At 33.8% G+C, this 15,425-nt stretch overlaps 4 protein-coding genes and 1 pseudogene across 4 annotated transcripts; all 5 read right to left on the bottom strand.

Moving 5' to 3' along the window:
* Nucleotides 1–597: 597 nt before the first annotated feature.
* Nucleotides 598–1,719, bottom strand: LOC17893969 (annotated as a pseudogene).
* Nucleotides 1,720–2,352: 633 nt separating this feature from the next.
* On the bottom strand, nucleotides 2,353–4,083 carry LOC17893663 (peroxidase 30). The gene is made up of 4 exons (XM_006298070.2): nucleotides 3,810–4,083; nucleotides 3,317–3,505; nucleotides 3,069–3,231; nucleotides 2,353–2,984 (listed from the first exon to the last, which is right to left on the bottom strand). The coding sequence occupies exons 1-4, from the start codon at nucleotides 4,020–4,022 to the stop codon at nucleotides 2,569–2,571; spliced, it is 981 nt and encodes a 326-aa protein (XP_006298132.1). The 5' UTR covers nucleotides 4,023–4,083; the 3' UTR covers nucleotides 2,353–2,568.
* A 5,441-nt stretch (nucleotides 4,084–9,524) lies between these two features.
* Nucleotides 9,525–10,091, bottom strand: LOC17891207 (LOB domain-containing protein 9). The gene is made up of 2 exons (XM_006299672.2): nucleotides 9,982–10,091; nucleotides 9,525–9,878 (listed from the first exon to the last, which is right to left on the bottom strand). The coding sequence occupies exons 1-2, from the start codon at nucleotides 10,089–10,091 to the stop codon at nucleotides 9,614–9,616; spliced, it is 375 nt and encodes a 124-aa protein (XP_006299734.1). The 3' UTR covers nucleotides 9,525–9,613.
* Nucleotides 10,092–11,098: 1,007 nt separating this feature from the next.
* Nucleotides 11,099–12,805, bottom strand: LOC17891674 (UDP-glycosyltransferase 71B2). Its single transcript, XM_006297472.2, has one exon. It carries the CDS (start codon nucleotides 12,669–12,671, stop codon nucleotides 11,208–11,210), a length of 1,464 nt encoding a protein of 487 aa, XP_006297534.1. The 5' UTR covers nucleotides 12,672–12,805; the 3' UTR covers nucleotides 11,099–11,207.
* A 127-nt stretch (nucleotides 12,806–12,932) lies between these two features.
* LOC111831449 lies at nucleotides 12,933–14,349 on the bottom strand. Its single transcript, XM_023785580.1, has one exon. It carries the CDS (start codon nucleotides 14,229–14,231, stop codon nucleotides 12,933–12,935), a length of 1,299 nt encoding a protein of 432 aa, XP_023641348.1. The 5' UTR covers nucleotides 14,232–14,349.
* Nucleotides 14,350–15,425: the final 1,076 nt, after the last annotated feature.

Genomic DNA, 15,425 nt, shown 5'->3' with positions numbered 1-15,425 from the left:
TGTTGTGGTTGATATTAAATCGGTAGTGTTGTGGTGTGAAACTCACGATGAATATAGGAAAAGTTGAAATGATAATTATATAGTTAAGCCAAAAATACTTCTTTGCGATATACACGGACTGTGTTAATCAATTGAGGCATCATTGGTTCTGGTTTAATTACTAGGCTTCCGTTGCTGCTCAAAATCTTAATAGATGGACATATGACATGTCATACGGAACATGTTCATGACTATAACTTTATGGATTTGCTCATGATCAAACTTAATACTTAATAGAAAACGTTGATAATTTAAGAAAAGCATATGATTAATCAACGAAAAAATATATATCAACCACTAATTAAATGACTAAAAAAAAGAAAACCAAAAAAAGAGGAAAGAAACACACTTAACTAATAACACCAACCAAACCCTTAAACTAATCCGAATGTGCCGTGTCGTGTTATGTAGAACATGTTCATGTGTTATGACACAATGAGCATTCTCATATTCTTATGATCAAAATAAATAAAATGTCGAAAATTTAAGAAAAGTATATGAAAAATTTAAATGAAACAAATTAATTGTATTTCAACGACGTAACGACTAATCAAAAGAAAACCAAAACCTCTTAATAACACCAAAAAAAAAAACCCTCTTAAAACTAATAATTTCCATGGTTGAGTAGTTAGTTGATCCGAATGCTTAGTGATGAGGTCTGATAATGCATAACCACCTCCACCACCTGTTGCAGCGGTTAATCTTGGGAACATTGGGTAGAGTATCGTCTTCGGTTAATGATGGTAGCACGTTGACTCGAAGCTTAATCCCGGCCTGACAAAGACCGGTCTTTAAGCTTACAAAATAGTGCACTCCTGGTTTGGTGAGCTTGACGAGATCGTGACCTGTCTTATATACAGCTACAGCAGAAGTTGGTTCGCAGGATCTGAACTCAAGATCATCGCTGATTTCTCTAACGTCGTTGAGGTCCTTGTTGTATTCGAAATAGAGAGTATCTCCCACACGAAATTGTTTACTTTCACTCCACCTGTAGTAGTAGTAACTGTTGTAGACGCTCCATCCTTTGGAAGCACCTACCTTGTAGAACCTTCCTCTCTTGCTCGGTGGTGGTGGTGGTGGAGGAGGACTCTGACGTGACGGGCCTTGGCTATTGCTCGGTGGTGGTGGAGGAACTTGACGTGACGGGCCTTGGTTCTTGCTCGGTGGTGGTGGAGGAGGACTTGGACGTGACGGCCCTTGGTTCTTGCTTGGTGGTGGACGTGATGGTTCATGGTTCTTGCTCGGTGGTGGTGGAGGAATCGGACGTGAGGGGTCATGTACGACAACAACGTCGAGTTTAAGTCCATTGACGCATTGAATATGATTAGAGGTGATGAAGTAGTAATGTCCTGGTTCCTTGAAGGTTACGACATCGTGACCGGTGTTGTAAACAACTTTAGGAGAAGAAGCATCGCACGACATGTACTCTGTAGCAGTGGAAACTTGAGCGAGGTCGTTGACGTTCTTGTCGTATTGGAAGACGAGGGAATCTCCAACGTGGAATTGCTTATGTTCATCCCAAGAGTCATCCTTCACTGTCCATCCATAGTTGGAACCTCCGACTTTGTAGGTTTTAGCTGAGGTGCAACCCAAGAGAAACATGATCACAAGCACGAAGACAGAGATCTTCTTCATGGCCATGATTCGGATCGTATGGACAGGAAGAAAAAAAAAAGATGACTAGATATCTCTTAACTCAGCTCGCTGAATGAGAGAAAGAGAGAGAGAAATATAGATATGAATGTTTTGGTGAGAAAAAGAAGTCACGTATGTGCTCTATTTATACAGTTTCACGATCCCTAATCATAGTCCTTATCTTATTAGGATTTGTTTAGATTTATTTCTTTCTCTCTAGATGAAATCCAAGTTCTAATTTGTTTTGTAATTAATTGTATTCACCTTTTTGCAATCCTTACTGTTAAGTATTTATATATTTTAGTGTTTCTAATTTAACGGAGAAACTTGTCTTATTTCATACAACTATCGAAGGATTTTTTTTTTGGTAGAAACTATCGAAGGATTTGACTTGTGCATAAGTTAAATACTTTAATTAATTAAAATATTTTGTGATAATAGGACTAATATATTTTTGATATTTATAATTAATATTACATACTTTTTTTTTTTTTACAACACGATCACACTGTAAGTATTTATAGTTTCGACATCTTGTATATAGATTTTAAAATAACCACACACGTGGGTTTTTTTCCTTCAAATTCTGTCTCATGTATGTTTAATGGATATATAATTACTGTATTTGATTGTTCCAGTATGCATATTCGACCGCCATGGGTTTCTACACAGACGAAGTCTCGAGGAGAATTTTTGGTGTGTTTTATTCATTGTGAAAACAAAGTAATGAGAGGATTATTGTAAATTTAGAATGATTCTTGGGTGCATAAAACACATTTCAACGCAACATCAAAATAAAAGTAACAACGTTAACACATCCCCCAAAAGTTAAAGATAATTAACAACAATGAATAATAGAACACACACCACTCTTCCGATGTGGTATATGTAAAACTAGCTTCCGGCGACAGAACAGCGTGTCCTGATCACGCCTGATGAGCCAGTCTTCACTTTAACTCTCCCCATCTTCTCCATCGACTTAGCGAAGGCTTTGTAAAACTTCTCTTCAGAACCGTTGACCAAGTCGTTGATCATCTTCAACGTGGCTGAGTTCGTCGTCAAGGCAGCATCAGATTGAAACAAACCTCTCCTCTTTAGGACAAGCCTGTAATAACTGAGATCGAAGCTTCTCCTACTCCCCGGATCCATCTCTAGGATGGTGGTGTTGTCGTTAAGGCTCTTGCATTTGTTAGCCTTAAGGTTAGCTGCGTACTCGGTATCTAGAGATGGATCTTGTTTCACTGTCGTCGAGAAGTTGTAGAGACGAGTGTTCATGGAAGAACAATGCGAGACACCAATCGTATGAGCCCCTGAAAAAACACAAAACAAATGTCAAACTCGTTAAAGAAACTACATGAGCCGTGACTTGACTAATCCTTGCTATGTTGAGTTACCGGAGAGCAGAACAAGGTCTTTGAGATTAAGGCCTTGGTTAGCGAAAAGTCGCTGTAACGTCGTGAAGTTACTTGTTGGCGGTGGAATGTTGTTAAAAGCTTCCGTAGAGTTTGAGATCCTACCGTCTCTTCTTCCCGTTGGGACTCTCCATGAAGGACCTCCCTGTTTAAGAAAAAAAAAAGATTATATTAACATTTTTTTCTTAATTAACAAATTGTGTTGCTTATTTATTTTTTGTGACACTTACGGTGGCGACAACTGCATCTCTAGCGGTTAAAGCGATAATATCAGCGCAAGAAACAGTCTTAGGACACTCTGCTTCAAGAAGAGTCTTGATCCTCTCTACGAAACCAAATCCTCTAAGTGTTAGGTTCGGTGCTGAATCTTTCTCTGCGTTCCCAGATGTTGAATTTATCAACACCGATCCATCACATCCCTTCATTATATTTTTTTTCCAGACTCAGTAACAATATATAGAAGAAAATAATGCAATTAGTCTAAAACAATTAAGCTATAGCTCAAAGTTACTATCAAATTTACATTTCTATTTACTTAATATGAGAAAATATATTTTAATATGATGATACATCTTCTGGAGTAGCTTACCATTTTTAGTAAGCTATTTAACTTGGATATGAATATAGATGTAAGTATGTTCATAATTCATAACACTTGCAACATGCAAGTAAGTATAGTATATATATGTGGGCGTTAAAGTCTTAGAGATTATAAATACATACCCTAACGAAGCAATCATGGAAGTGCATTCTGATGAGAGGAGCTGCAAGAGAAGGACCATGATGGATATGCTTTTGAATATGATCTGAAATGATTTTCTCTGCGTTTGGACAGCTCTTCCCGTAGAAGTTCATTTGAAGTTGAGCCTCCGATGATCCAAAGGTTCCAATAAGAACCGTCACTGCAAGCGCAACCGCAATATTCAATGGCTTCATCGTCTCTTTCGAGTAGTTTCCTAGATCTTTGTTTCTCACTACTCTTTGGTTTTGTGTCACTGAAGAGAGACAGGGTATAGAGCAATAATGGAGTAGGTCTATTTATAAAGGAGTGTTAATTAATCCCTATATTAGTAAAAGAGAAGTACAAAAAGTGCTTCCGGGTCGGGTTAATTTCAAAAAATTACCCGAAATTTGTAATTGGATCTTTTCAAATTGGATAAATTAATGGGTTTGGATACATACACCGGATACTTTCCAAATCTAATTTTAGGATTGTATTATTTCCATAACTAATTATAAGATTTACTAATATTTCTCTAACTAATTTAATACAATCTATTTAAAAAATATTATTCTTCTTTCACTTTTATTTGATATTATTTTTAATTTATGATATTATACTATATAATATAAATATTTAATAAAAATTTAACTTTTAGTTTGCATATGTTGCAATTTGAATTTTTCAAAACGGACATATAATACTCAACTACACTCGGTTAAATATTTTGGACAATGGTTTAAAATCATTATAAGTATGACCAATATTAAAACCATTGTTACATGAGCATATTTAAAATTTCAAATAGTTCCAAAATATTATAAATATAAGGTTCAAATATATAAAACTTTTAGAATTTAAAATATTGAAATATTTTTTTGACGACATAAATGTAATTTTGGAGACATAATTTTTATTGATAAAATATATTATATATCAAACTATGTAAATTTTAGATAATTCACGGGTAGTTTGTTAAAATCACAATTATAATGATAAAGCGAGTTACGAATAATGTTTTTTACGAAATGAATTCTGTTACGAGTTGGACTTTCAAAAAAAATATTGTAAATATGTAAATTTTACGTATATTCCTACTTTTACTACAAAAATAGTCAAAATAAATAATTTATCGACAAATATTATTTCGTGCTGTTAAATTTTCACCGTGTTTATAATTGTATCAAAACTCAGTATTTGATTATTTACTCGCTTTTTCTTTTATTATTTGATTTAAACTTATTATAAAAATATATGATTTACTGTAATCGACTGCATTCTAATAAAATTAAAATGTAACATTTCTTAATCCGTTAAAAGTTATATATATGTAATTATTTCCCCCGCGCTGTAGCGCGGGTCCGAACCTAGTCATTATGGTAAAAGTAAACATAAGGCGTAGCTTTTGTAAACCGGAAACACTTATGTAAAACCAATTAAAACAAAATTATTATATGTTTTAATGAAATTATTGATATTAAAGTTTTATTTAGAAAAAACAAACAAAAAAGCCGAAAAAAAATCTAAAGTGATACCCGAATAAAACTCATATTATAAGCTCCATGATTAGCTGTACATGAATTTTAATTTGAGGTTATCTAAATGAAGTAAAGAACTAAAGCTATGTGTAGAGGTTAATTATTTTCTATATGAAAAAAGCAAAAGGGTAAAGATTAATAAAAATTAGCAGGTCTTAAAAATAATTATTTTCACATGTGAACAGTATGTGAATAATGTATTTTATTATAAAGAAGAGTATTAATATAAGCAGAACTTATTAAATTATTTCTTTAGAAAAAGACGTTAATCGCTTTTACACGCACGCATCAAGGTATCATATACACAATTATGTGTCTCTTCTTTGGTCCATCGATAATTATATATTGTTAAAAATCTTTGTTATAAAAGTTAAATGGATGTTTTTTTATTTTGTTGTGAAATTTTTCTTTTTTTTTGGGATAAATTGTATTAGAACATAATTACATAATTACGGAGAAATAGCTAAAGTGGCTGAAGATAAACCATTTATCGGATAAAATTCATTTAAAATAATCATAAATTTAGTCAAAATAAACATAAATTTCTAATCTATCAATCACACATGTGAATATTACCACCAAAAAGCAAAGAAATTTATTCACCGTGGAGATACTGAATAGTAAAAACATCTCACTTTTTTCCCACATGTTTTATTCTGGATGTCGGATTGATAGATAGCACATCAAAATTATACAATGGAGAAGAAAATGTTCAACAAAACTTTAACAAATAGTAATATTGTAGTCTTTGTAGATGATAGACCCCAATTATATATGGTGAGTGACTTAAGGAAATGGATGATTCGTAGCCTAGACATATTGTCAACAGTCCACAACTTGTGTAAAGTCTGACTTTTTTCTTAATCTTAGTATTCGTGTTTAAAACCAAAATTTGTAATTAAGTAACGATGACAAAGATCAATGCTGCTAGGCAGCTGTAATAAGAAAAAAGACCGGATCATCAGAACAATATTTTCAACATCGTTTAATATTTTAGTTATCAAAGATACTTTTTTCACTTTTTAATTTAATGAACAAATAGAAATGGCTAAAGGAAAAAGAAGGAACAATGAAAAGGAAAGATACCGACGCATAATCACCTAAACCCACTAACACATTCTTCCCCACTTATACAAATAAATCGAATATATGCACGTATAGATTAACTTATAATAACGAAAACCCCTAAGAGAGAAATAATTAAATTATACACACGAAAGATTCAACACATGGAAAAATTGGGTGAAAAAAAAAACAATGGAAAAATTGGGTCTAGAAAATAATTTATTCTTTTTCCTTTCACCTCCCTGGATGCCATTACGAACTTTCATGCAGATTTTAGCCATAAATTTAAAGTCATATATAATATTCATTCTTTATATTATATATATTGGTATAATGGATAAGGAAACGGTATTCTTATATTCTTGAAATGTTAATGAATTGACATTACTTGACATTACTTTACATAGAGATTTAAGAGACGTAATAATATCGTAAAAAGAAAAAAAGTAAAACTATAACATATATACAAGCTTATATTATGTTTGGAAGAAGCATCGATACATATTCAGCAAAAGTTGACGACACACTCTATTTACTTAGATTTGATATCCACCTTGTCTTCTACGGTCAAAATAAAATTATATATAGCTTTTAAGGAACGACAAAATAACTTAGTAAAGAGCCAAAATATCACAATGAAGTTGCAGTTTTATGATACAATATGTTTACTTGTAATATGTTTTTGTATATTTTCACCTGTCTTGTGTTAGTGTTTAATTATTATCGCCAAAACCTTACCGTCGTCTCTCTTATATGTTAATGTCATCTTAGAATTATAAACTTGAGGCATTAATAGAAACAATTAGGAAGATTGCTAGGGAACTGAAGTTTCATCTAAAACCAAAAACTGAATCGTAGAAGAAACTAGTAAATAACAAAGCAGGGTTCCAGGCTTCCAGCTACAAGATTACACAACACAATTGTTTGGAAGTCACTTAAAGTTAAGCATATATTTGGTTTTTTTTATTTTTTTTTTATTTTACGAAACCGATAAAACTTCTTGAAAAGTAAAAGTTGTTCTGTAATGGCTGAGACTCAATACCTAATGATATATATATATATATATATGCAATTAGGGTTAATTAATGACTTAGTATCGATTATATGGATTAAGAAATTCAAAAGGTGCTAGGATATTTGACCTAATATAATACCAAATAAAGATTTTCATATATCTACTTCCTCTTGTTTGGCACATAGTTGTTGGCAGGTCCCCTTTACAGAGTTTCGAAGTTGGTTCTCTTAAGTCTTTTTTTTTTTTGATAAAAAATGTATAAGGCATTTATTTCTTTAATTAAGAAAACCCTTCAACAAATTTCTTTTTTTTTTAAAGAGAAAGTTTAATTAGTCAGAGTTCAATGCTTAATGCCTTAACACCAAATTATTTTAAAAGAAGATAAAAGTACATGAAAGTAATAAACCCATCTTGTTTTTATATTTTTCTGCTAAGAATGTAAATATTCATTGAAAATGGAAATGCTTGGTATACAATCAAGATTGCTTTGTTTGCATACGAGCCCAAGAGTTTATGACTGTGAGTTAAGATTTAAGTTGATTAACTAAAAAGTTCAGTTTTCAATAGTAAAATGAAAAGTGTACGAAATCATCATCCTTATAAAATATCTACTAATCACTGAATCTGTCTAACAACTGTGATCACCAATTGGGGTACTGGCGTAGAAATAATATTTTGCTTGGCTTGAGAGTCTTGCGAGACTTTTGATTCATCTCTTTTTAATCATTCAATATCTTTATCTTTTACGTTTTAAACTATTATTTCCTACAATTAAATAAATGAAACCAATGTCAATATGCAGACAGCTATAAGGCTACTAACTTCCCCACTAAGTATGTGAGAGACTATACTATTTCAAATTTTACAAAGTTCTTATAGTTCCATTTGGAAATATACAATGTCGTCTAGTTTTAGGCTGGTGAGGTTAATAGCTTCAACTCCAATAACGGAGGAATAGAGGAAGTGGAGATAAAACAAGGCCCATAAGGCCATATTATCTACTAGTGTTTGGTCCATAATCCATGATATTGTAGTAATAATATTATTGGCCAACATGTTGATACTATTCTTAGGGCATCCTTAATAGAGCAACATTATCAAGGAAATGTTAATTTTTTATTATCTCAGTATTAATTAATTATTAAATTTGAAAAAGTAAGTGTTAAGAGTTATATTTTTGTTTCTAGTTTTGAGATGTGTTTATTGGTAGGATTTTAAGTTGGGTATTTTAAGGAAAAAACATTATTTAAAAAATAGATTAAATTAAATTTATAATTTGAGAAAACTTTATAATTATTGCAAAATTTAAAATTTAAAACATACATAATATAAAATTAAGGAAAGAAAGAAAGTAGGGAAAAATTAAGAAAAATGTTTTTTTCCCTTATATATTTATCCTACTACATAACAAAAAATATATATATTTATTTATCTTACTACCCAATAAAATTCTGCCACGTGTACGCTTCTTATATAATATATTCTCTTGAGGAAATTTAAGTCTGGCGCTACCATTAATGATGTTCTTATCATTCTCATCACGAATCAAACAATGGCAAACATCAATGTATCATAACTTAGAAATTAGAAGCAAAAATGTTCATAGTAATAGACAAAAGAACAAAACACTCACAAGTCACAACAATAGGTTGACAAAGGCTTTACACTTAAAGATTAAAAGAACCTTACAAGAACTAACAGTCTAAGACTTACTTAACAATCACATCGATACCTCGATGGTATTTGATTTATTTTTCAAAAATTGAAAATTTTGAAATTATAAACAACGGTAAAATTTTCTAGTAGCTTCAAATATGGTATCTAAATTGATATAAATATTTAAAATCAAATAAAATTCAAAATATAGTTATAATGCAGTTCGCGCGTTATCTTTCGATATTCACCTAGTAGATTTCAAATTTTCAATAATTTTTTTAACTTTTGCTTTTGTGTGTACAGTATCTCTTTCTAGGATGTAGAATTCTCACTTATGATGATCATCTACATGCACTAAATTAAATTAGAACGATTATCTATTAAAAGTAATCATATAAATTGTCTATACTCGACATATATTTCTAATTATTATTTTTCTTCGCAGGATCATAAAATTTTCAAATACATAATAGATAAATGATATAGTACATGCTATATCCATAAATGATATGCAACATACTAAATCATTAACTTAAAGACCGAGTTTGGTTTCTTTTCTAACAGCTTTAATCTTCTCATGTAGTTCATCAAGGTAGATCTTGCGCATTGCAATTTTCCACTTTAGTTTTTGGATAATTCCAAATGCACCTTTCACTGGATCTTTTGTCCAAGCTTCACCTTCCATGAGTATGGACGATGCCAACATGCTCATTTCTTCTTCATCATCTGCGGATCGCATCATTCTCATAATAGTTGGCGTACCAAATAACTCATGTGCACTTTCATACTCCCTTTGTCTATTAAACAATAAAATTTAATATAAAATGGTTTTAGTAATTATCTCGATCATAAATATAAGAAATAATGTAATAAAATAATTATATATGATAGAAGTAATACTTTTCTGCAGGAAAATAAAGTGCAGACTTGCAATTTCGACGGCAGACTTTATTTTTGGTGGTACACATAGCACAAGGAGCACGGTTAACACTGATTCTTTGGCCTTCCATTGTATTTTCTTCTTTGAAAGTACAAAGTTTAGAAGTTAAGAAATTTAGAAGTTTAGAAATTTGGTGACTGAATTTATATGTAAGAAAGAAAAAAAGTTGATTGTAAATATGTAGATAAAATTTTAGAAAATACAGTCATACATATCTATAAAAATTTTAAAAAGGATAAGCTTTAAAAATTACAACTCGTTTTTGAGATTTCGTATAACTTTGTATTTATTGTTATATTGCTAAATTTATTTTCTATAAAGTCATTTTCCATCAATGAAATTAACTATTTTTATCAATCATATGAGTAAAGAACCCAAAAAAAAAATATTTTCATAACAAATTAGTAAAGTTTAATAAATAATAACAGTTTTCATATCATATTATATATATATATATACATATATTGCTATAATTATTCATATATATGACACTTTTCCAGTCACAAAAAAAAAGAGAGACTATTTTTAACCTTTTAGACGAGTAAATAACATGCTTTACATTGACAAATGTTTCATAACAAATAGCACTATGTAATAACAATAACAGTTTTCACATCTTTTTGTATATATATTTCTAAGTTACACATATATATATATATATAATATAGACTAATTTTCCAATCATAGAAACTAAATAATTTTAATCAACCATATGAGTAAACAACAAATATTATGCCGACACATGTTTTCATAGCAATTAATACTCTTTAATACTAACAATTTTTACATCATCTTTTATTAAGATAGACCAGAAAGGTGGGACATCTACCTCTAATGTTAACTCTAATCATAATTGGGAATAGTTATATTACTTTTATGTTTATTTTGATTTGGTAGATAGACCAAAAAGGATACAAACCAAAACAGATTTCATCAAAGCGCTAGATAACGCCTAGAGTCATTTACTCAGATCCCTAAACTTCATTATCCTGATCATTTAAAGCTTCACTTTTTTTTTTTTTTCTTGTATTCATTCACAAATCCATAACTATGACATATATGCAATTTTATATGAGATAAAATACAAGCGTTACTTAAGCTTATATTTGACGAAATTGGTAACTTAGATACAGCCACTACTAAATCATGGAAATATATGATAATGTTATGTAAGATTTGTAAAGATTCAAGGGATATTCTTAGTTACATCTTGAATGAACTTTAGAAGAGAAACATGCGATGATCCACCATCCATTAAAGCTATGTGGCTCTTCTCACTCATCTCCTTCACTTTATTCCTCACGTCACTATCCTCTTCCATCAAACACTTGATCCCTTTCTCTATCTCCTCCGCCGTCATCAACTCCGACTCCATCTCCATAAAGTCTCCCCGGTAACTATTTCGGATCTCCACAGCTAACCCTAGCTCCTCAACCATCTGGAACGCGTTAACTTGTTGCTCGGCATAAAGCGGCCACGTGGCTATTGGAACTCCGAACCATAGACTCTCTAGTGTCGAGTTCCAACCACAGTGCGATACGAACCCTCCTATCGCAGGATTTGCTAGTATGGCGCTCTGAGGAGCCCAACCTATAATCTTACCGATCTCTGCCGTCCGTTCTAAGAATCCTTCCGGGAGAATCTCCTCAAGGTTCGTGAAGTCTCCGGGAGGTCCCATCGTTCCCTTTGGCATAGCACGACGAAGAGACCAGACGAATCTGTGACCACTTCGCTCAAGTGCGATTGCGATTGCCCTAGCTTGGTCCTCACGGAAACCTCCCATGCTTCCAAAACAGAGGAACACAACAGATTTACTCGGCTGCTCGTCGAGCCACCGTAAGACCTCTGATTGCTTATCGTCTTCTGAAGTTGGAGTATTGATTTTGAGATTCAAAATTGGTCCAACTGTGTACACCGTAGGAAGAGGACTATCTCCACCGGAGAAAAACTTCATAGCTTGAGGCTCAAGCTCTGCGAAAGTATTAACCAAAATACCTTTAGTTTCTCGGAACCTTCTAGTTTGGGTAAACATAATCGGTAACCACTCCTTGCTTAACATCACGGAGGGGAAAGACTTAACCGGTAAAGGACGAGTCAGAGTCGGGATCTCTAACTCAGAGGTGTCCGAGTCCTTTATATCACTGACGTCATAGTTCTTAACGTCGTGAAGGTACTGAACATGAACCTGCAATCCAAGAAACGTAGCGTTGGAAGTGAAGAACATGTAACTCGGGACGCCGAACTCGTTGGCTACATCAATCATGGCCATGCAGAACATATCAACCACAAATCCAGCAAGTCGAGGCGGCGGCTTCGACTCTATTTGAGCCGTGTCAATAATTTTTTTCACCGTCGCAAGCACTTGCGGCTTGAAGCTATCTAGGTAGGTGAGGAAATTTGGTTTGGAGTCATCGGAGTTTGGTTTATCGGCGACAGAGAGTATGTGATAGCGAAGGCGGTCTTCAGACAAGGAGGAGAGAGAAGAGATGTAGGAGTCGGAGCCGCCGCTACTGAATCCATGAATCTGAGGGATGATGAGGATGGTGATGGAGAGATGATCATCGCGGTCGACAAGAAGCTTAGCCACCTCCACTAGTGGTCGGATGTGTCCTTCACCTGGTGATGGTATGAAGATCAGCTCCAATTTCATTTCAAAGAAATTAATTATTAATCTGTCAAATGGTTTTTCTAACAAGCAAAAAAAAAAAGGTTTCAAGTTGTTTTGCTATTGAAGCCGTTACGTATACGGTGAAGCGATAAGACTAGTCTTTGTGCATACGTGACACGTACTCCAATGCTTTCTATCTTTTGCCATAGACCATACAATTTTTTTGTTTTGTTTTAGACCATAGAATCTTAATCTTTGGATGTTCTGCCTAATTAGTCCCCACGAGAGCATGGGAAGATTTGACTATGGTGGTTCTTCCCTATCTGGAGTTGCTGGGGTGTAACCATTCGAATACAAAACATAGTAATCGAATTTTCCACTACTTGGCTCTCCAAAAAGTCCAACCTGGGGATCTCTTGATTCATATCGTTCTTTGAGAATTTGTTGTGAAGATTTTCGTCCTCGTTTTCTCCTTTGAACTTCTTCCTCCTCAGAGTCATCTTCTAGGCATTTCTGACAATCACAAACATCAAAGAATTTGTGGCCATCGTCATCCATGAATGCGTATACAAGGTTTCCAAGCGAGTCGAAGGAAGAGATTGGAACGCCGGGTAAACGAGAATCTATCTCCATAAACGGTTTTTCGCAAGCAGGAGTGATCATGTTGATTTCAGTGCAAAAAGCTGCTGGTCTTGATTTTTCTTCTTGTGCTTTGAACGCGATTTCTACAGCTCCATCTTTTCTTCTGTGGATAGAAGAATCCACTGATTGTATAGGGGTACTTCTCTCATGGAGTTTTTCATAGTTTGTCACCCATGATTCTGGAAGTAGCTTGACTAATTCGCTTCTTGGGATTTGTCTTGGAATGTGAATGCATGATGGACTATGTTGTGACTCAAGTTGGATGAGCAAAGCGTCTTCAGTTTCACGTGGAAGACTTAGATCCATAGCATGATTCTGGACTCTATACGCCATTTGGTGGTGCAGGGTTGCTGCATACGTGTTTCCGATTTGTGGAGCGCCAGTAATTTGTAGCTGGATCTGCATGTTCTGACAGATTTGTGGGTCTTCTAGAGCCACGTTAAAGTTTGGGAAAAGAGTCACGAACACAGTGCCAACATTTAGCGTCGTCTGGATAGTTGCTATGCATGCATGTTGGTACTCTCTGTATCTGGTGTCGAGGAGAGCGACTCTTGCTACAACCGGTAAGCCTTTTCTACCATGAAGGGTTAAGGCTAGGCGGATGGCTCCATAGTGGAGGTGTGTATAGCCAAGACTTCGCCAATGGTGTATCATTCCTTCATTAAGGCAAAGAGGAACCATTTGCTCCGCTTCCGTTGCAGGGACTAAAAACTGTTCTAGAGGAGATGCTAGAACGAGTTCTTTAGCAGTATGTTTGTTAGGTACAAACACTTGTCTAATGGCTTTAGGAAAAGTGGAACTTGGCTTAGAGAAGGCTTTATAAGGATTTAGCAAAGGAAGCTGGGTAATAGGAACTTTACTCTCATCACTCATATACTCTATTTCATATAAATAATCTACTTTTTTAGAGGTGGATTTGCGGAAAGAAGGTGTTTTGGACAAAGTTGACATATTTTCCATAATAGATAAAAAGTCCAGAAACCAAGACAGAAAGCTAATAACTTCTTCTCAATCTTCAAAGTAGTAACAATCCATAAGTTGTTTTCATGGGACTATTAAGTGCTAAGAACGTAAAGAAATGATCATGAGGTATTAGCTATGCAAACCGAGGCAAACAACTTTCATCATCAATAAAGCCTCAAGGTACTTCGAGCATTACAACCTCACGGACCCTTTCTTTAGATCTTTTATTCAAACTTAGCAAGATTTCTGATGTGGAGGATCCATTAAAAATGGCAACCACAGAGCATATTTTCCATGCAAAGCATATAATAGAAAACAACGCTATGGCGTACTACCTCTTAGGTATCGAAGAGTCAAAGCTTAGACTGCCATGGCTCTGATACCAAATTTACAGACACATAGTGGGTACAACCACGTAGGAGGTATTATAGGATCGAGATATATGAATCAAATATATAAGTGTTTATGGAAGAGAGTATATATATATATAAGAGAAAGCTTTATTATAAAAACACACTCAAGAGAATACAAAGGACTCTTTAGGACTTAGGATTTTAGATACTTCAGCTTATCGTGAACAAGCCTCACCAAGCTCCTTATTTATAGTGCATAACATAAGGAATATTACATGGCATATTCCTTTCTTCACACTTATTATACATACTTTACTTCACACCATAATACACATCAATACTTTACTTCACACCATATTTCACATCAATACTTTGCTTGATATTTCACATCATGTCTTTATTTATTTCACATCAATACTTTGCTTGATACTTCACTCCATTTCCCCCTGTCTCCAAAAGAGAGGTGACTTATATCTTATCCATTGTCGTCTTCTTCTTCACTGTCAGAGACGTCATGCATAAAGGAGATTCCATGGCTAGGGATGAAATACCTGACTTGGTATCTCTTTCTTTCAACTCGGTAGATTGGATGGTCACGATTTGAACGGGGCCACGCGTACTGATCATGGAAACCCAAAAGTATTTGTCGTATCTCTTCAACAAAATCTCGAGGGTACACGTGTCGATTATGCCAGTGAGCCGTGTGTGGACAAAAGAGATTTTGGTCAATTTCTGACTCATTGAATCCATTTAGCCTTGCCAGTTGTATTGTCCTGTGATGGAAGTTACTCGAGCTGAATGCATCATCATTGTAGCTTGTCACTATCTGAGCTTCATA

Source organism: Capsella rubella, unplaced genomic scaffold, assembly GCF_000375325.1.
Source record: "Capsella rubella cultivar Monte Gargano unplaced genomic scaffold, Caprub1_0 scaffold_3, whole genome shotgun sequence".
NCBI classification, from domain to species: domain Eukaryota; kingdom Viridiplantae; phylum Streptophyta; class Magnoliopsida; order Brassicales; family Brassicaceae; genus Capsella; species Capsella rubella.
This window is presented reverse-complemented; position numbering and strand designations above follow the sequence as displayed.